Source organism: Phocoena phocoena, chromosome 11 (genome assembly GCF_963924675.1).
Source record: "Phocoena phocoena chromosome 11, mPhoPho1.1, whole genome shotgun sequence".
In the NCBI taxonomy this organism is placed as follows: Eukaryota; Metazoa; Chordata; class Mammalia; order Artiodactyla; family Phocoenidae; genus Phocoena; species Phocoena phocoena.
In genome coordinates, this window is record NC_089229.1 from 66,377,408 (window position 1) to 66,399,267 (window position 21,860).

Consider the following 21,860-nt stretch of genomic DNA (forward strand, 5'->3'; position numbering starts at 1 on the left):
CTGGGCAACAATGGAAATGGTTTTTTATTAGCAGGCTCTTGAGAAGGCCCAACAGCCTCCCTTCAAAGGAAACTTATGATTCCATCTTGAACAGCTGATAATTTTTTAGCCTTTATAGGTACCTTATCTTATATATAAAGATAAAATATACCTGCACCATTACTGAGTGCCAGACCGTGTAGCAGGCACTGTGCTAAGAGTTATACATACACATCCTGTTTTTTTGTTTCTCATTCTCACAGACACCATGTATGTTATGTCTCTTTTTCCTTGCAAAGTTATAAATTTCTACATGCCAACCAAATACCAACTTTAGACCGTAGCTATTTTAAATAAACTACATTCCTGGAGAGAATACATAAAAAGTTTATACACATTTTTCAGATTAGGAATAAAATATATTAACTTTATGGCTTGAGTTAGATGTATGCATTCCAATATGCTAAATTCTAGCATTAATATCCTAAAATTATCAATCGGTGGTACTCACATCCTATAACCTAATAGTTAAAATAATCAATATGTTACATATAAAAGGGATATCTAGGACTTTACAAAGAAATCTTTTAGAATAGTGGAGAAATGGGTTAATAGCATGAGTTTTGATTTCAGACACACACCCAGGTTTCAGTCCTAGTACTACCTCATATTAGCTGGTAACCGTGGGCGAGTTATTTAGCATTGGAGGGCCTCATCTTTAAAATGAAATTAAAATTTTTACCTAATAGACTTTCTTTGAGGATCAAATAAGAAAATGCTTTAGTGCAAAATTCCCAACACAGGTCCTAGTCTTAGCCAGTATTGTTGTTCGTTTTATGTTATTTAGGTATCATTATTGAATATAACCACACTGGAAGGTTGACACAAAAAATGAGGGTGGATGAAACAATTCCATAGTAATAGAGATTTTCTCTAATTTGGCTTGGTCTACTATAACTCTTTGGGATTATAAAGGAATCTAAAAGGAAAAAAAGTCAAACACATAATCAAGATGAATTGGAAAATTATTAAATATAAAATTAAAACAATGTGCTGAATGCTTACTATATGTTAAACACTTCATTACTAAAAAAAACTTTTTTAGTGTGCTTAATAAATGAAAAACTCAACTTGTAAAAGTTTAAGTAAAAATGATTTAGTATTTTCCACCAAAACTCCTTATTAATTATTGCCATGTACATAATATCCACTAAAGAATACTCAACCTATTTAGGTAGCTTGAAATAGATCTAAGCAATACTAACGTATGAATTAAAAACCTCATTCTGCCCCCAGAGCAGCTTTATCCATTCACATGAAGAAAGACGCATATTAGTGAATGACGTGCTCTGAAGCAAGGGATTCTTCGTTTTTTCATCTTCCATTTTGCTCCCCCACCACCACCCCTGCTTTGCCATCTAGATTTGGTACCAATACCAAGAATCTGCTGTTATCATCATAAGCACAGAGAAGAAACCCAAGCCAGAAGAATGCTAGAAGAGCTGGCAACAGTCACAGAAGGTTCTGGCTATGTAGTAATTAGGAAAGAGAGAATGAAGAAGTAGTAATCCAGGAAATAGCATACAAGATTGTCCTTAAAATCTTTACAAGCTGATTGGACCCTCAATTCAGTAGCACTGATTCAAGAAAACACTTTTATTTACTAAGGCATGCAGAGACAGGATAATATATATTAAAAAGGGAATAGCAGAAACATGACAGTAGAGCAAAGGAATAAGAGACACAAAATTTAAAATACTGGAATAGCTGAAACAAATTGAAATTATAAGAAATAAACCTTTTTAAAGAATAAAGGCAACTAATTCAATACATAGATATAATAAGAACACACTTGATAAAAATTCTTATGGAATTCACCTTTTTTACAAAAGTACTGTGAAAGGAGGCACAAAAATACACTCATGTCAAAATCAAATACAGAAATCCCCTTTTGGAGAACCCTTAGCAACCCCGCAACCCCCCTAACATAGGAGACTAAGTTACGTTTTAAAAATTCCCCCAAAGACGTTAGATTAGAAGTGCTTCTCTTTCTTGGCTCTACAAAATTACTAATTTGGGTCTATAACAAAATAGAAAGATGCTTTAAACCATGTGCTAAAGTTAACAACTGAAAACTGTTTAATATTATAAAAAACAGAGAAAAATAAAAGAGCACAACAGCTTAAGTACATTGATGAGCCGACCCAATTAACTTTTCAAGGTAAAACATGGAAAAACAGTGCATTTCCCCCTAAAATCATATTGACACATCAGGATTTCTGTAAGAGAAATGTGATACGAGAATGACTCACCTGTGGGACCACATTCTGTACGTAGGTTGATGGGTGCTGCTGCTTTTGCTGAACAGCACTTTCTATTGCTACTTTAGCTACAGTGCTTGGATCTGCTCCTGCTGGCACGGCAACCATTGTTGCACTGCAGCCAGCATTGTTGGGGTCACTGATTGTAACAATTCTAACTCCCACTTTATTTGGAATTCCTGTGACTGTTTCCCTATCATTATCCTCTGCTGGCCTCTTCACAGTTTTGCATTCTGCTGTGCCATTTGTAGACCGAACGTCAGATGACAGGGCAGGAAAATGGGACACTCTTGATCCTGAGTGGGGAACGGCTATGATTTGATGCCCCTGTATAACAGAGGTTGTAGAATGTGGTGAGACAACTACACTTGGGCGTTGCTGAGGCACATCTGAATTCAAACTTGAAGCTAGAGGTCCATTAGGCAAATCAGTACCACTAAATTGCTGTGTTGCCACATTTGAAGCCTCCTGTATACTGCTCACAGATGGCGAACCACCCAAAGTTAATACAGGTCCATTAGAAATTCTTTCTAGTTGATCACCTTTGGCAGTATCTTGCTGAGTGGCATCGAAAGTCCCTTGTGGTTCCATTGGAGATATCTCACCATTTCCTACATGATTGGAAGTTTTGTGATTTGGAATGTTTTTGCTTAAATGAGAACCATCTCCTTTATCAAAATCACAGATTCCATTAACTAGAGGTTTTTTCAAATCACTTTTAATATCCTGCATGTCCATTTGTTCTGAGTTCTGTTTTCCAGATGCTCCATTCTCACCTAATTCTAATGATGGCCCATTACTGATTAGTGAGCACTGATTAGCCTCACTTTGAATTTTCCCTGAGTTTGAAGGAGGTAGACTTGAGTCACTGTACTTTCTCCCATTTAAAAGACTTCCCACCTGCATTTCATTTTCCTTCGTATCCCCATTGCTGGTGTTCGTGGTTCCTCGTCTGCAGGATGGGTTCTCCATGACTTCAATTTTACGTTCATGAACGTGTAAACCTGTTGCTTCTTTTGCTTCCTCTTCCTTTTGGCAAATTATTTTATCACCTTTGAATGGGGGAGTAGCAGTAGTACAAGATGATTGTCCAGCTGGAGATGCTTGAGAGGCTGGAAGCGTTTGCACCTGAAGTCCAACTCCTGCCTGGGTCCCGCTCATGGTAATTCCTGCTGGAGCAATGAGCTGAGTTGCATTTCCCTGACTCACAGTTGCAGTTGCAAAACTTGTATTTGGCACAACTGTTATAGTTACCTGGTTGCCAGAAGTCCCTTGGAAAATGGTTGCTGGGCTATTTGAGATCAGCGGACCTGGCAATATTTGTAAGTTCGAGATGGGCACGGTTTGCACTCCCCCTGTGGGTGGCATCGCACTTTGGACCAACTGAACATTTTGCTGCCCAACCAATAGCTGCTGAGCTGGAGTTTGCCCCTGCACTCCAAAACCTGCTGCTTGATTATTGGCCACCTGGTATACCACCTGAGGGCTAGGAGCTCTTGCATTATTAGGGGGAGGAATCTGTGGAGCTGGGAGAATAAGCTTACCACCCGGAGTTGAAGGACCACGCTTTGGAAGCAACAACTGTTTTATCAGACTCGACTCACCAGAAGCAGGCTGACCAACTCCTGCATTTGTTTGCTGTGGTTGAACCTGCACTTGTACTTGTTGTGGCTGCTGAACTTGTACTTGTACCTGTTGTGGTGGGGGTGCTGGTGAATGCTGCTGCTGTTGCTGCCTTTTCACAGATAGCATTTGACTGACAGTAGGAGGTGGTCCCTGTGACTGAGGGGTGGAAGAAGATGACACGGCAGTAGGGACCTGGCTATTAGTAGCTGGGACAGGTGATGGTGAGGAAGATGGAGTAATGTTTGGTTGTCCAGCTAGCTGAACTGCCTGACCAGCTGGAAGAGCTGCAGGATTAGCAAGAACAATTTGGTGAATGGCTGGTGCATAAGTTTGACCTTGTTGAGCTGGCTGACTTACAATCACTACACTTTGTTGGGTTGGCTGCTGTGGTTGTTGAATAGGCTGTTGGACCACCGTTGATGAAACTTGCTGAGAAGGGAGAGGTTTAGGTGCAATGTTCTGAAACCCTACCCTTGAGGGCTGTGGACTCGGGACACCAGCAATGGTAACCATTTGTCCTGTAGCTACCTGAAAATTCTGTACTGAAGTTGCCGAGACAATGTTGGACGCAGAAGTCGTTACGTACTGTGGGGGTGCTATGAGAACAGTGTCCTGTGGCTGACCGCCAGCTGACGTCTGCTGAGACGAAGTCTGCACAGGTTGGGGCGATGTGGTGATTAACTGTTGACCCTGTGAAACTGCAGAAGTACATGCCGGCATGTTCTGTACTCTGCCAAATATATGACTCTGTGGGACACCTTGTTGAATTACCGTAACAGGAGTGCCGGAAGGTATCTGTCCCGGTACCACTGTGTGTAATGGAGACTGTTGTGGAATTACAGATGGATGGTGAAGCAATGTCTGGGAATTCACAACTGTAACAGGTTGGGGCCCTGTACTATGATTCTGAACCACAGAACTCTGAGCAGCTCCTCCTCCCACAGCAATACTAACAGGAACTGCTGTCTGGGGTATAGAATTCTGGATTACTGTAGCCTTAACGACTTCACAAGGAATTGGAGCTTTATTTTGAATGACAGTCACCGGAGCATTTTGCTGCTGGTGGGTATGAACTGAAGGATTTGGTGGAATTCTCGAAACAGTCTGTGCCACGGTATGAACACCTTGTACTGGAAAAGACATTTGTGTTGCAGTCAAAGTTGAAGATTGGTTGGTAACAGGAGTCCTCTGAAAATGGTTTCCTACAGTTTGTGGTCCGTGAGGGATTCCTGAAAATATAGGGAAAAGTCAAAAATCATAATGAAATGACTGCAAAGCTGCATGTAGAAATTATTTTACTCAATTTGAGAGAAAACAGTCTTAAGAAATTAACAAGTTTGCATCATATGAATCTGATAAAATAATAGAACGAGAAATAAAATGTTACTGGAAAAACAAGGAAAAGTTACACATCTTAAAGGTATACAAGCTTTCATTTAGTCTTCTTATTAAATCGGTAATATTTAAAACACAATAAAAATTAATACCTGCGGGTGAAGGACTTGGAGATACATCAGGAACAGAATCAACACGAACAACGGGAGTAGAAACAGGTTGCTGCTGATAGTACATCTGAATGGGAAGTGGGATAGCCCTCCTTTTTACTCCTACTACATGAATATGTGCCTGCCCATTGTTACTGGAATCCTCCACCCTCTTCACTGTATGATTTGGAAAGACCGTTCTGTAAAGTACACACATACTCAGTTTTAATAACTAGCACATTAACAAAAACCACTAACTTCTAACTGCTACACGAATGGCAGCAGCATATTCACTGCTACTTATGTATGAACTAGTATGAATCACAGTTATATTCTGCAAGGGTGGGAAGCAAGGAATTAAATATAAAAGGTCAATTCTCCAATTTTAAAAATCATTATTTATTAACACTGTAATTAACAAAAAAGCTGCATCTAGGCAATGCCTATTTGATGAACTTTGCAAAATATCAAAACGCCATGGGACTTCCCTGGTGGTGCAGTGGTTAGGAATCCGCCTGCCAATGCAGGGGACACGGGTCCGGGAAGATCTCACATGCCGCAGAGCAACTAAGCCTGTACGCCACAACTGCTGAGCCTGTGCTCTGAAGCCCACGAGCCACAACTAATGAAGCCTGCACGCCTGGAACCTGTGCTCCACAACAAGAGAAGCCATCGCAACAAAGAGTAGCCCCCACTCGCCACAACTAGAGAAAGCACATGCACAACAGCAAAGACCCAATGCAGCCAAAAATAAAAAGATAAATAAATAATGTATATATATTTAAAAAGCCATAATATTTGAGGACAGAGTTTAGTTATAGACTATTAGTCAAGACTTAAAAGGGTGAAAGCCATGTCTTTAACGCATAAAAGTAGGTGCAAAAAAAGTAAACGTGATTTCTTCCTTTTCTTTCTTTGGTAAGCCTAGTAATGGCTGACCACAAACACCAGATGTGGTTTCCAAAATTCCCTTGTATTTAAACTTCCATCACACTACAATCTAACCATACAAAATTTCAAGTAGTGGAGATATTTAAAACTAGGTAGATAGCTGGTGTGTTCTCTAAAGAGCAAGCGGTGTTGTAAATGATGGAAATTGACTTTATTTAAAGTTATGAAATATAAATCCTACCTAAGACATTTATAAAATCCAGTTGATGTTAGGATTCCACCACGAGCCAATTTACTGCAAGTTGATAGGTACTCAGAATACATTTCTGCTCGAGAGACAGAACAATCTGGATTTACTTCAAAATGAGCATTTAACCTAAAAGAGGAGAAAAATATATGGCATTATGCAATATACTATAGGAGAGTCCATACTTAAATATACAAAACCATTTGAAGGCAATGTGTTATAAACTAATAATTATGTCCATTAATCAAATTTCACTGTCTCATGTATTATTAACAAAAATACATGCTAGGTTTTAGACAGAGTAAATAAAATAAAAAGAGATTACTTAATCATAACTATTTTAGTATAAAAAAGTCATTATCAACAAATATAAAAATTGGGATGTGAGTACATCAGCAGGGTTGGTCTGCTGGCAACAAATATACTACAACGAATTTTATTCAGTGAATACTCAGGTTCCTGTCTTGTAATAATCAAAATATAACAGATGTTCCCAATTAAGAGTTGTTGGCGATGTGACAAATGGAGGAAAAACTGAACTTAAAGTTAAACTTCTGTGTTCTTGGATTACATTTCTTCAGAAAAAACTCTCCCAAAGCTTTTAACTACTTCCTAAAACAATGATACTTCCCATGCTGCACACTCCCCTTCCCCTTCCGAGACTCTATTCCTAATCAATTACAAGGTAATTCAAACTTCAGTTTGTCTTTGTCATAAAGTGACTTCACCTATAAATTGGGATTGGAGGCCTAGTTATCCTTATAGGACTCTTTCTAGGACTCACCATATACATGACAGGCCAACCTACAGCTGTTTCTTATTAACTGAATCAAATGATAATTATGATAAAATAGTTTAAAATGCTTCTCTCCTCCTCCTCCCTAGAAATGGCAGAAATATGCAACAGGGATTTATAAGATCAAGTCTATAACACACACACATTTTACACTGGATGTGGTACATATTTTTTCCAACTTTCATAACCCTTTGAGTACTGAGCTTTCAAAAAGACCAGACACAAAAAACTTGTTTTGGTTTCAATATAGAAGATAAATATTTCCAAATATTATTGGATAAGAGTCATCATATATAAAGGGTCAAGGTGTAACAATATAGAACATGAGGAAAAAGCAAATAATTAGAGATATTACCATAAACCTGATTTAAGCAAAGTGGAAAAGTAGAGAAAATAGTCATAGGAACACAGATAACAAAGCACCAAAAATATGGAACACAGAGTGACAGGAGCATGGAATGGGAGAAAAATAATGTTAGAGGATGGGGGAAAAGGGATCAAAGAAAGAAATTTTTTAAAGTAATACATCATTGAAAAGTGATCTTACATTTCAATCTGTTAATCTTCTAAAGAATTAAAGTTGAAATTCATAAACAATGTAGAGGCAACTAGCCATGAAAAAATGAAATGGTTCTAACCAAGTCTACATTTCTTTTTTTCAGAAAGTGGCTGAGATGTGACCAGTCAGTCTTCTCAAGAAAATATTATTTTCAAGTTGATTATTTCAATGTAGTCATACTGGCTATTCTATTATTTGATTAGTTACCCCTGCTACTCACAAAAAGGAAAAATTAACTAGCAATGAATGAGAAGCTTTGCTTTTGCTCAAAAAGAGGGACATTTAACAACAAAATCTGGTTCTATTTTCTTAAAGTCAGTCCAATTCAGTTTTAATAAAACATTAATTTAAGAAAACAAATTCTATAATCTGACAAACCTTATTTTCTACAAAGCCAATGATAACTTTTTAACACAAATTTTACTTGAAAAGGAGTGGTGTAATTTAATGAAATTCTAGTCAAAGACTATTTTAACTCTGAAAATTCTGATAAATATTTTGTTTTCAAACTATTCCAAAATACAGGTGAAGTGATTTTACATTGCCCTTTCTTTGTATAAATGATATCCTACCCTAACTAAAAAGAAATACAGAGTAAAACATTCTGGATGACTGCTGAAATACATTTCCTTTTCTCATTTGCTTTATTCTTCCCAAGGATAAAGCCTTAATAGAAATAGACCACTTACCACTGACAAGCAAACTTCTCACTATCTATTTCCACTATTCCTGGAGGTGGAGCAACATGCTGTGCTACAACTGCTCTGGAAGCTAAAGAAAAAAACACATTAGCTACATCATTTTTTAAAACTATATGCCATATTTAGTTAATGGATACTGAACCAATTAATATTGACAATGAATACCTTTTAAAAAGGTGTATAAACATATTGAAAATATACAAATTTGAGAACGAAACTTATAATGGAGCACATATTATACCAGGCACTATCTTAGATGCTTCATACAAACTATTTTTTTAACCTCGCAATCATCTGAATAATAACGATAATATGGATTATTTCACTAATATAAACTCTATTTTTTCCATTGTCAGACACTGAGTTTTAACTTTATCTATATTACCTTTCTTAATTCTGTGAGGTGGGAACCTGAGACTCAAAGTGATTAAAATAACTAGGCGAAGGCCACACAGCACAACACATCAATAAATAAGCATCTCTCAGTTTAGTTACAGAAGCAGATTGCATCACAAATAATTTCACTTCTGAATTTAAAAGATTAACATTAACTCTATAAGTGGCATATATAAAATTTCTGGGTATGATGAACAAATAGCTAACTTCTATGTTGGAACTAATGAAAACAAGAAAAATAAGAGATAATATAAACTTAGTCATATTACAATAAGTTTATAATAAAATATGAATCTTACATATTTATAGATTAAAAATTATACTGTTTCACCATTGAATTAGCATTATTAACTTATACTTTTTAAACCTACAAAATGTACCTACTTTTTTTCAGGTGACATTTTAGCAAAACTTCTCAGAACCCTCAAAAAAAAAAAACAAATGAATTTCTAAATTATGGGAACTAGAGGAGCCCCACAGCTCAGCCCAATCTGTGAATGATCTGAAGCAATCTTGACCTTTGTCTGGTAAGACCCCAGACTTCCACTGGGATACAGCTAACAGCAGCCGGCCAGTTGTAAATATTTATTCAGTATTAAGCCATTTATATTTATGTGATTTGTTTTTAATCTTCTATATAGTTCTAAATTTAACTGTCCCCGTTTTGCAAATGAAAAAATTAAAGCTCAGAAATTAAGTTCACAAACGAACACATGATGGAAATAGCAGAGCTAGAGATAGGGTGTAGCTGGAAAGCCTTCTTTTAGGGGTACTGAATTTGAATTCAGGTCTGTCACATTTCAGAAGCTATATTTGTGATATTCTGCTTCTTAATAGAACATAATAATTAGAACCAAAATTATTTTCCTTGGGCAACCCCAGCCTATCTTTTTTCTTCTCTAACTTGATGACACTGTTACAGAAAATACCCTTCTAGGGCCTAAACCTATGTAGAAATCTTCTCCCCTTTTCATCATCAATTATACTTTCAGAGTATACCCTACTCTGACTGAAATCTGAATCAAATAACAACCTATTGCAGGAAACATTAGAAACTATGTTGAAATTATGAGAAACTTTATAAACAACGCATAAAGAATGATACAGCCTCAGTTAAATTAAAAGCATAAACCTGAAATGTATAATTACTATTAAAGTGGCTACAAAATGAAAAGCATTGTCCTCAGGATACCTGAAGACATTCCAAAGGATACAAAGGCACTTATACTTTGAGGAATCAATTTTCAGATACTCAAAGTTTTGTATATATTCCCTCCTAAAACTGCTTTGCCTGAAAACATGACCTCCTCTTTGATGACTACTCTTTAACCATCTTGGAATAGGAAGTCTTAACTCTCACCCATCCTTTACAGCACTGTAAGATACAGTTAAATGCATGACTCTGGAGCCAGAGAGGCTGGCTGTAAAGTTCCATCACTCACTAGCTGGAAAAGCTATTTAACCTCTCTGACTATAAAATGGGGGAAAGTAACAATACATCGACCTCATAGATCGTCATGAGGATTAGAGTTTATATGTAAGTCACTTAAAACAATGCCTGGCACGTAAGTGTTACTATGTTAGCTACGATGATGATGACGATGGTGTAAAAACCTCTGGAATACCAAAGGGAGAAGTGGAAATATTAGTGTCCACAAAACTTCTTTAAACCAAGGTATTAGGGTAGGGCTTCTGGTCTATCCCAGTGTTTTATATATTATAGTTAAGGGCAATGTAGGGCCTTAGAAATTGGGTATTCTGGCCCTTTGGTGTGTTCTGAATTCATATATAAAGTGATGACAATTTTTGCTTAATGTCCTTTCCTCCTCTATCCCTCAATTACTATCAAAGAGTGCATTACTTTTGAGACAATCTTGTGTAAGTAAAGCATTCAGAATATTTTAAAGTAATATTGAAGGTGGTGGCATCTTATTTCATTCACATGACGAACTCATGACAAGTTTAACTATCTCAGAATTCTGAAATAAGGAAAGTATCAATGGGAACACAAAGTAACATGTTTTCTCGGATTGAAAAATAAGGTTGGACTTTTTCTAAATAACAAATTGAGGCAAGACACTTTTGATAATAAAGACTAACTTTAACCGTTAGATTATGTGGCAGACATTTTCCATAATTGAATGGGTAAATCTCCAGTGCCAAGACTTTGACAAAAATGTATTCATGCACATGATAAAAAGCTATGTAAATATTCCTAACCCAGTGGTCCTCAAAGTACAGTGCCCTGACCTGAAGCATCAGCATCTCATGGGAACTTGTTAGAAATGAAAATTCTCCGATCCACCTGAATCAGAAATTCAGGGTATGGAGCCCAGAAATCAGCACTTAAGCCCACTGGGTGACTCCGATGCACCGTAAAGTTTGAGAACCACTGTGCTAACACTTCCTGAACATATTAGGTTAAACAAGGTACATCTAAGTAAAAGAGTAGCAACTTATAATTTACAGTCATATCTTGTTAATATCTTTTTGATACATTTTCAATAAACTTAAAAGTAAGTATCTATAATGACTGGGCAACAAATAATTTTACAAGTCAAGTACTGTTAATTCTTTGATTTCAACCAAAACAAAGGAGAACTCAAAATGTCAGAAGATCATTAAATATAATTTTAATAATTTTTAGATAATTCTGAAGAAATTTAAAGAATTTTAAGTTCTACCCTCATCTATTTATTGATGTGAACTAGATTTCCAACTTAAATCTATAAAAAGGAAAAACAGATAAAATTAATGCTGAACCCAATTTTATTCTAGCAATAAAAAATATTCATTCAGGGCTACCCTGGTGGCGCAGTGGTTGAGAGTCCACCTGCCGATGCAGGGGACACGGGTTTGTGCCCCGGTCTGGGAAGATCCCACAGGCCGCGGAGCGGCTAGGCCCATGAGCCATGGCCGCTGAGTCTGCGCGTCCGGAGCCTGTGCTCCGCAACGGGAGAGGCCACAACAGTGAGAGGCCCGCCTACCGCAAAAAAAAAAAAAATTCATTCAGAGACACACTAGAGTAATACTTTCCCGAGAACAAGGGGAAAAATGTCTTGTCTATCTCATTAAGAGATGTACTTCCAATAATTGTATCTTTTATTTAATAATTATTTACAAAAATCTGTAATATATTTACTATTGATTTATGTACTATTTATTACTAAAACTTGTAACAATAAAATAAATTTTTAAACACTTAGAGCTTTACAACAGAAGCCTGAAAAACTTTAAATTAAAATGTCTAGGTAAGCATTGATAGGGTGGTGGATATGAGTTCAAGGAGAAAGAGAGATAGTATAAAATTTCTAATATTACGAGTTTGTGTTAGTTTTTAAATGGATGGTGGTAAGCATCAATATTCCACTGGATACAAAAAGTGTTGTAACTTTTATTTTAAAATATCAATTTAATATACACAAAAACATATTATTTGCAACTATTTAAATTATGACAAAGAAATTCAGATGTCAACTTAAAAATGGGTGAAAGGTCATGCAAGTTTTCATAGTGATGAGCAGAAGTGAGCAAAAAGTTTGAAGATGACCATTCCATTAGAAAGCAGTATTAAACAAACTATGGGGGGAAAGCCAAACTATAAGTGTTTTAACTACTCAAACAATTCAGAGTTGTCATTCACGATGAGCAAATAATAAAGTGCTCACCAGCTCAAAAATGAACTCTTTTAGGTTCTTAGAGGCCTATTCAAACTTCTATCAATGACTTACTACTATGCAAGCAAGCCACAACTCTCAATATCTATTTGCCAATGAGGATCAACTCTTAGTTTGGGGGGTGGGTTCATTTGTTAAGGTCACAGGTCAGCAATAAGGCAAAAAATGGTAGTTTTCACCAAAATTACCTTTGAATATTCTTCAAATGACCCATTATAGTTCAATGTATCACTGACAATCTATTAATTCCACTTTGTTGAACACAGTTTCTCTATGGCCCTCAATTAACTTAATCTTTTAAATTAATTTAAAAGTTTCTCCTTTAAGAATAAAAGTATACCCCCACTACCCACTTAACTGGCAGTATGAACTGTTTCATTTCCTTTTCAAGGTTGAGGAATATTAATTTCTGATCATCGATTCTCCAATATGTATTGGGCTCTTTAACATCTATTGCCTATGGGTGAAAGCTCACTGAATAGATCAGCAGTCAAAATTACCTACTTATTTCATGCCTTCTATTACTGTCCAGTTCTGTTAGTTGAATTCAAGTAAGTTAAATGCACATATGATACAACTCTACCATATACTGCAGAAAGACATAATGGAAATCAATGAGATATGCAATACATATTACATACTTTGTGTAAATAGAGTATACAATTTTGATAATATTAAATGAGAGGAGAACAAGACAGCTGGAGAGAGATGAAGAGAGTCTGAACTGAGTCATAAGTACTGGCAATCAAAAAGGCCAGATAGAGTATTTAGGAAGACTCAACAAGATTTGGTGATTAAAAGAATGTGGTAGTTAAAGATTAAGGATAATGAGATTTTTGTTTTAAGGATAGTGGGAGAGGTTGAGAAAGATCTAAATGTATTTCTAGGCTGAAGAAGCAAGTAAAGAAAAAGAGGTTTAAGATATAGGAATGAGTAGCTGGGAAAGACTGATATTCAGAGCACAGATTCAGAAGTAGTTAACATCTCTTCCTGACACAAGGGGTTGAAGGAGAATGAGTTCAGATACTAATAAGTTTGTAAGGGAAGGGGGAAGAAGCTGAAGAAATTCATGCCACACAGCTCCCAGAGTAACTACAAAGTGTTAAGATCAACTGAGAAAGTGAGCATCCTCCATTAAAAAACAAGGAAAGAGAAATGTCTTGGGAACAGTAAGAGAGCAGGTGAGGTGAAAGATGGATTGTTTTTGTTAGGACAAATGAAGGTGGACAACAAAAAGGCTGAGAGTGCTAAAATATAAAAACTGTAACTCATAATGAACCAGGAGAAAGAAGTCCAAGAGCTGAAGGACAGGTCTGAATTCTAATTAAAGATATTTGAATTAAATAGAATTGACCCATGGGATCCTAGGAAGGGTGCACAAGTACAGGTATATACACATGTATTAGCATTTGTATACACATGCACACATGTCTGAGCCTACTGATTCTGTGGTGTTTGGTCCAAGATTTAGAAATAATAGGGGTATATACTTATGTATTCTGACGACCACCCGAGAGAATGATAAGGCAGCATATGATTAGCCAATTCCTGGTCTATCAACTTCCAATGACTGAAATCACAAACCCATTAGGGCACTTAATACTTTCACAGTTGTGAATAATATCTAATCCCTCACACTACTCTAAATCCTTCTCAACTTCATTTCTCTATTATACTATTCTTCCTCTGTGCTCACGTTGATCCTGCTGCTCCTGGAATGTATAATGTCTAAGAAATTAAAGTACATACTCAATTCTCATTTAGCCTACTCTACTATAAAATATCAGTTCTCTGTGCTGCATATTTAAATTTATCTGTAGTATTAAATCTGACATACCAATAACCACACTGAAAAAGATTATACAAGAACACTAACCTGGGGCAGATGCTACATGGGTCTGGGTTTGGACTTGCTCTACAGCTTGTGGCCTAATTTCAGATAAAATTTGATGACTGGAACTTGGATGTTCGACGAGTTTTACTGCAGCCAGTGCATCGGGGCCAAACATCTGAATATCCATGGAAACCAGACACACTAACATGTCTAAAATAAAAACCAACAGTTATTAGTCAATAATATTGTAAAACAATGACATCGTTGAAAGACACATGCTATACATATATAAAACGCTGCTTCTCAAATGCCAGTCTGTGAATCATTGTACATCAGAATTATCTGTGGATCCTTAAAAAAGATTTTTAGGCTCAATCTCTGAAGACTGATTTAGAAGCTCTGGAGTGGCTGTTAGCTATCTTCAATTTTAAAAAACTCCCCAAGTGATTCTGATGTGTAGTCAGATTTAGGAACCACTGATATGGAAAGTACAGCTTAATTTCTCAATAGTAATACTTTTCAAGCCAAATCTTTATTAACTCTAATTTTAATATTTATGTCAAAGAAAGAAATCATTTGAATCACTGAGTAAAATGTTAACGTGACATGTTTTAGTAAGTGTGTTTAAAACTGACAACCCACTAAGAAGGTGAGTTCAATGATTTTGAAGATAATACCACCACTAGCATTTCTAGGAAGAGAAGGAAGCTTGTTCCACTCAGCTTTAGTTGCTTAATAGTAGCAGCTGACCACTTGAAACAGATGGACCTGCCCCCCAGAGTCAGACATAGCCATCTTGTTGATTTCAAATTTAATATACAGTAATAGAAATAAAGAGAAGTAAAGATTACTGATAGCCACATGCATCCTGGTTTATACATAATAGAAGTTTCTTGCTTATCTAAAATAGAAAGAATAACACAAACAAGCGTGTTTGAAAGGTAACGACTCCTCAAAATAAACAGTAAACCCCAAATATCAATTGTGATTTTTTACAGCAACCACATTAAATACTTTTTCCTTAATAAAGAAAATAACTTAAATGCTTTTTGTGGTTTAGTCTTACCTATGCTCTTTTCTACTTTTGCAATTTTTGTGCAAGCTACATCTCCCATTTCTGTGAGCATATATAGCACCTCAAGTGTTGAGATTACGAGCAGCACATCAGGTAAAGTGAGATGACAAATGATCTCTCTGTATGAGTCCTGATCGACATATTCACAAATCAAAACACCATTATCCTCTGCTTTGCAAAGATTTCCCAAAATTTCCATGCCTGAAAAGCATACACACACAAACATGTATTTGTCTTTTAAAAGATGATAAAAAGCTTGTGTACTTTAGACAATGAGAAACTTAAGTGAGCGCTTACCCCTCATCTTTAAAAATCTATCCCTTGACATTAGGCATTTTGTAACAGTATGAAACATCAGATGAGTAGTTTTGAAATCAACAGGATCCAATAAAAGCTGGAAAAAAAAAAAGGACACTACTGTTTAGGTAGGCTTCTTCCAATTTAGATCCAAATGTATATTTCAAATTTAATAAAAATGAGCCGAACAATGTTACGTAACTTTAAAAAATGTAATTACTGTGAGAATAGCCATCAATGAATCTGGAGCATCATTTCAAATATTTCTCTTTTTCCACAAAAGTGTGTAATACCTTTAGGCAAAAACTATATGTAAGCATTTAATATTCTATAATTATGGCAAATATAACAATCCCACATCCTAAAATTTTAAACTAAATATTGTGCTAACTATAAAAACTGTTTTAAGCTACTGTCACATGCTTACCTCAGCTGCAATATTTCCTAATGTGTCAAGGCCTAATTGCCTTAGAGAAATAAAATGACTATGTGCAGAAAGTAATAGGAAACGGAGACAGGTACGATTAGCTGCCAAGAGCTTAACATTGCCCTCCTCAAAGGAAAGATTTCGCAAAATCACTGCAATCTGAAGTACCCGTTGTCCTTCAATATCATTAATGCCCAGCTTTCGAGGTGGATGAAATAAAGATTCCCAAATCCATTCTCCTGATGTACCTTCTACAAGAGAAGAAAACATATTTTACTTAAACTGATATTTCACTTATTATTATTGGTATTTCAGTTATTTAAAATATTTTCTCATTGACTTACCATGAGACTTGTTTCTGTCAGAAATGAGGTCACGTACTTCATTATCATCAACAATGTCTTTCCAAAACTGTAATGAGAAATTATTACACTTAGTTCTGACAATTTGAAATAACTATTCTATTACTTTAAAAATAGTCACACATACTAAAACTATAATAGTTCTACTATTTTTAGTTCAAGTAGATATCATTGTATTCTATGTACTTAGTTCTTTGACACAAATACTACATTTTTCTATAGTTCAAAGGTGTCATTTTGGCCTAGGGCCCACAGATCCCTAAAAGGTCTGTGAAAAATACAGGGCATCTATGAACATGAATGAGGAGAAAAAAATGACATCTTCATGTTCATTAACCTCTAACTAAAATTTAGCATTTCCTTAGCATTTTCTTCAACTCTGAATGTTAGAAAACGAACCACAGTAGTAACAGCAGAACCTCTGACACTGTCACCGATATGAATCAGGTATTTTCAGATCACTTTATAGCTATGGAAAATATCTAGAAATAGTTGTTTATGCTCATCAGTACTTAAAAATTATGATAGTCATTAATCCCATTAGTAAACTGCATACAGTCACAGTATTCCTATTTACAGACTCCTGAGACATAGCTGGCTTGCTACTGAGTAAATCTACATCTAGAAGAAAATCAAACAGCAAGTGGTGAAGTATTTGTGTTCACAAATTTGTAACCCAGATATTTAGGTTTCCTTTCCAGTATTCCATACCAACAAACTGTTTTTTGACCCGTAAGAGAGAGGAAATCAGTCGAAATCCACTGCTTAATCTTTTTCAGGCTAAGAAACAATTGCCTATATATTAATATGTCTATACAAAATGAACTTTAATTTTAACTTTTCTATGCCATTTTATCTTGTTACTTCCCTACGAATGAAGAAGCACATGGGCCATTAGTTCACTGTTTATTTCTAAACATTCTGATGTATTTTCTAAATGATTGTATTTTAGTTTTGGGAATTAAAGTTCCTTTGCATTTAAAGTTACTGATCTGAGAAAAGGTCCACCACCAAAATGACTCACTGCAAAAAAACTCATGATAAAAAATGTTTGGTAACAATAAAAAAGAACTAGGCATATGAAGGAATAAGACAATATTCAATAACCAAGAAAAAAGGGGCACAGGATTTTCAAATAATAAAGATATCAGAGTGGAATTTTAAATGATCATGGAAAATAAACAAAGAAATAGAAGATAAAATCGAAAAGTTTGGCATGTAAGTAGAAACTATAAGAAATAGCTAAATAGAAATTCTAGAACTGAAAATAAGAACTCAATGGACAGATTTAACAAAGAATTAGATTCAACTTAAGGAAGAATTAGTGATTGGAAGAGACGGCAGAAAAAAATACCAAGTTAGAAGCATAAGGAGACAAAAGGATGAACAGAATAAAAGCATTCAAGACAAATACAGTGAAAAGTTCTAACATAAAATTAATTGTAGTTCCTGAGGAAAGATAGAAAGAATGGGCAAAAACAATATTTGAAAAGACAGGGTAGAGAATTTTCTAAATCAACTGAAAGATGCCACACCATAGATTTAAGAAGCACCCCAAACTCCAAGAAAAGATAAATAAAATGTGTAGGAGCATGATAATAAAATTCCTGAAAAGCAAAGACAAAAATCTTAAATGCAAAGATGGAAAAAGGGACAGATAACCTTGAAAAAGACAATTAAAATTACAGGAAACTTTGTAAAAGAAATAATGGAAGCCAGAGGACAATGGGATATTTTCAAAGTGATGGAAGAAAATATCTGCCAAAGTAGAATCTTTACACAGTGAAATTGCTCTTCAAGAATAAAACTGAAAGGGCTTCCCTGGTGGTGCAGTGGTTGGGAGTCCGCCTGCCGGTGTGGGGGACGCGGGTTTGTGCCCCGGTCCGGGAGGATCCCACATGCCGCGAAGCAGCTGGGCCCGTGGGCCATGGCTGCTGGGCCTGCGTGTCTGGAGCCTGTGCTCCGCGACGGGAGAGGCTGCAGCGGTGGGAGGCCCACGTGCCACAAAAAAAAAAAAAAAAGAATAAAACTGAAATAAAGACATTTTCTGACAAATGAAAACTGAGAAAAATATCTGCAAACCTGCACTGGGAAAAAAAAATGCATGAAAAGGTAGATGTGATTTAAATCAAAATAAATGCTGAATAAATAAAATACTAAAAAAAAGTCTTATGGGTAAAAATATATATAAAATTAAAATCTATGAAAAATGCTTGGAAGAAAATTTTGCTCAGGCCGTAACGGTACTGCAGCAGTCATCTCATCATAAACCAATATATATAAAACAATTGTTTTCACAGACTGGGCAAGAGTAATGCAAAACCGTAATCACTGAAACATGGGAAGCAAATGAGGTGAGCTCAGTGACTGCCCCATATCTTTACATAAACACTCTTTCTAGACAACGATACAGAGACAATAAACCCGAGAGGTCATAGCAATTACTAAACTGAGAAGACATTATTTATATATATATATATATATATATATATATATATATATATATATATATATTTATGTATGTATATTCTCTCTCTATATATATATATATGTATATACACCCAGCTAATTCAGGTCCAAAAAAGACCATACCTTAGGAATAAAGATAAACTAGTCCTGTATTCATCATAACAAAACTTAAAAACAACTATCCATATATTAGTTAAAAGCATGCCAGAACAATGTGCAACATTCTTGGAAGATACCAAAAAACAGACACTAAATAATGTAACAGTCCCAATACCTATATCTAATAAAAAATTACTAGATGTACAAAGGAAGTGGGAAACATGACTCATAACTAAGGCAAAACTCAGTTTCAACAAAAAAAGACCCAGAAACAATAAAAATAGTGAAACTAGCAGACAAGAACATTAAAACAACTATTATTAAATATGTTGAAGGACTTAAAGGAAAATATGAACATAACTAAGATGAATGTGGGACAATATAAAAGAGAATCAAATGGAATTTCTAGAGCTGAAAAACATAATATCTGAAATAAAAAAATATGACTAGATGGGCTTAATTGGAAAAGAGAATATAAAGACATAACAATAGAAACTATTCACAATGAAGTACACAGAAAACAAAAAGGTCTAAAAACAATGAACAGAGCCACAGTAGCCTGCAGAACAGTTCCAGAAAAGCAGGAGGGGAAACAAAAAATTTTTGAAGAAATAACTGACAAAAACTTCCCAAATTTCATGAAAAATACCAAACGAAGAAGCTAAATAAACCTCAAGCAAAACAAAACTAACTAATAAATATAAAAACCACACAAGGCACATTAAAAAAATCAATGACAAAGAGAACACCTTAAAAGCAGTCAGATAAAACATATCACAAAAGGAAGAACAATAAGAATGAAACTAACTTATTGTCAGTAATAATGCAAACAACACAAAAATGAAATGTTACCTTTAAAATGCTCATAAAGTATAAATGGTCTGAATGCATTGATGAAAAGGAAGAAATTGTACACTGAAAGGTGCACTGAAGGAAGCAGAAGAAAGCCTCAACTATAAGCCATCTATAAGAAACACTATGTATAAAACTACAGATGAAAAGCACAGTGACAGAAAAAGATATATGATGAAAACATTAACCATAAAAATGCTGGTGTTGATAAATAATATCAGACAAGAGACTTCAGGATAAGGGAAATTACCAGAGGTCAGGGAGAATAATTCATAATGACAAATAAAATCATCAAGAAAATATAATAATCCTAAATGTACATGCCACTAATAATTGAGGTCAAAAACACATGAAGCAAAAACTGACAGAACCCTGATAGGGGATACAGACATTCATAATTATAGTTGATAATTCCAACACTCATCTCTCAAGAAATCATAGAACAATTATATAGAAAAGCATTAATGATACAGAAATCTTGAACAACACTGTCAATGATATCAATTTAATTGTTATCAACAAATATTATATCCAACAATAGTACAACAAACATTCTTTTCAAGCATGCATAAAACATTCACCAGAAAGACCATATGCTGAGCCATAAAACAAGTCTTGATAAGTTTAAAAAAGATTGAAGTCATATAGAATATGTTCTCTGACAAAAATGGAATAATGCACAACAAAAGTAGTATATAAATCAAAAAATAAGAAAACAGAGATGGAGTTGTTCTATTGTCCCTGCAATTATCTAAGAAGAGGTAAAAGTACTAACTTATTAAACTAGTAAGGATTAAAATATAATCTCTAATGAGAAAACAGAAAAAGTATATGTAAAAACTAAGTGGGAAGAAAACTGAATAATAAACAATACTCAGTCAAATCAATTCAAAAACGGTAAGAAAGGAGAAGGAAAGAAAACAAACCCGAACAGGCAGGACATATAGAAACCAATTCAGAGCATGGTAAATTTAAACATAACTGTATCAAAATTACACTTAATGTAAATGGAATAAATGCACTAATTTAAAAACAAAGTTTTGGGCTTCCCTGGTGGCGCAGTGGTTGAGAGTCCACCTGCCGATGCAGGGGACACGGGTTCGTGCCCTGGTCTGGGAAGATCCCACATGCCGCGGAGCGGCTGGACCCGTGAGCCATGGCCGCTGAGCCTGTGCGTCTGGAGCCTGTGCTCCGCAACGGGAGAGGCCACAACAGTGAGAGGCCCGCGTACCGCAAAAACAAAACAAAACAAAACAAAACAAACAAAAAAACCCAAAGTTTTTCACACGGGAAAAAAAAAACTGAAATATATGTTATTTACAAAAAAAACATTCGCCTATAAGGATAAAAAAGACTGAAAGTAAAATATGAACTATATAGGGCTTCCCTGGTGGTGCAGTGGTTGAGAGTCTGCCTGCCGATGCAGGGGACACGGGTTTGTGCCGCAGTCCGGGAAGATCCCACATGCCGCAGAGCGACTGGGCCCATGAGCCACGGCCGCTGAGCCTGTGCATCCGGAGCCTGTGCTCCGCAATGGGAGAGGCCACAACAGTGAGAGGCCCCAACAGTGAGAGGCCCGCGTACCACAAAAAAAATAAACAAATAAAAATAAAAATATGAACTATATAAACACCAACCAAATGGAAGCTGATAGTTATATTGATATCAGACCAAAAAAAAAGGATAAAGGAGACTTAAAGGTAACAAGGACGCTTTATAATATGTTCAATTAACCAGAAAGATGTAACAACTATACCTGTGTGCACTA

At 35.7% G+C, this 21,860-nt stretch overlaps 1 protein-coding gene across 1 annotated transcript in view; it reads right to left on the reverse strand.

Moving 5' to 3' along the window:
- Positions 1–21,860, reverse strand: part of ARID2 (AT-rich interaction domain 2) — a 168,911-nt gene that overhangs the window by 46,372 nt on the left and 100,679 nt on the right. Inside the window, exons 7-15 of the mRNA XM_065887190.1 lie at positions 16,655–16,721; positions 16,311–16,561; positions 15,884–15,980; positions 15,578–15,787; positions 14,554–14,721; positions 8,593–8,674; positions 6,543–6,677; positions 5,414–5,610; positions 2,292–5,155 (exon numbers count right to left, since the gene is read on the reverse strand). Coding sequence (XP_065743262.1) covers positions 2,292–5,155; positions 5,414–5,610; positions 6,543–6,677; positions 8,593–8,674; positions 14,554–14,721; positions 15,578–15,787; positions 15,884–15,980; positions 16,311–16,561; positions 16,655–16,721 — 4,071 coding nt within the window. The remainder of the gene's footprint in view (positions 1–2,291; positions 5,156–5,413; positions 5,611–6,542; positions 6,678–8,592; positions 8,675–14,553; positions 14,722–15,577; positions 15,788–15,883; positions 15,981–16,310; positions 16,562–16,654; positions 16,722–21,860) is intronic.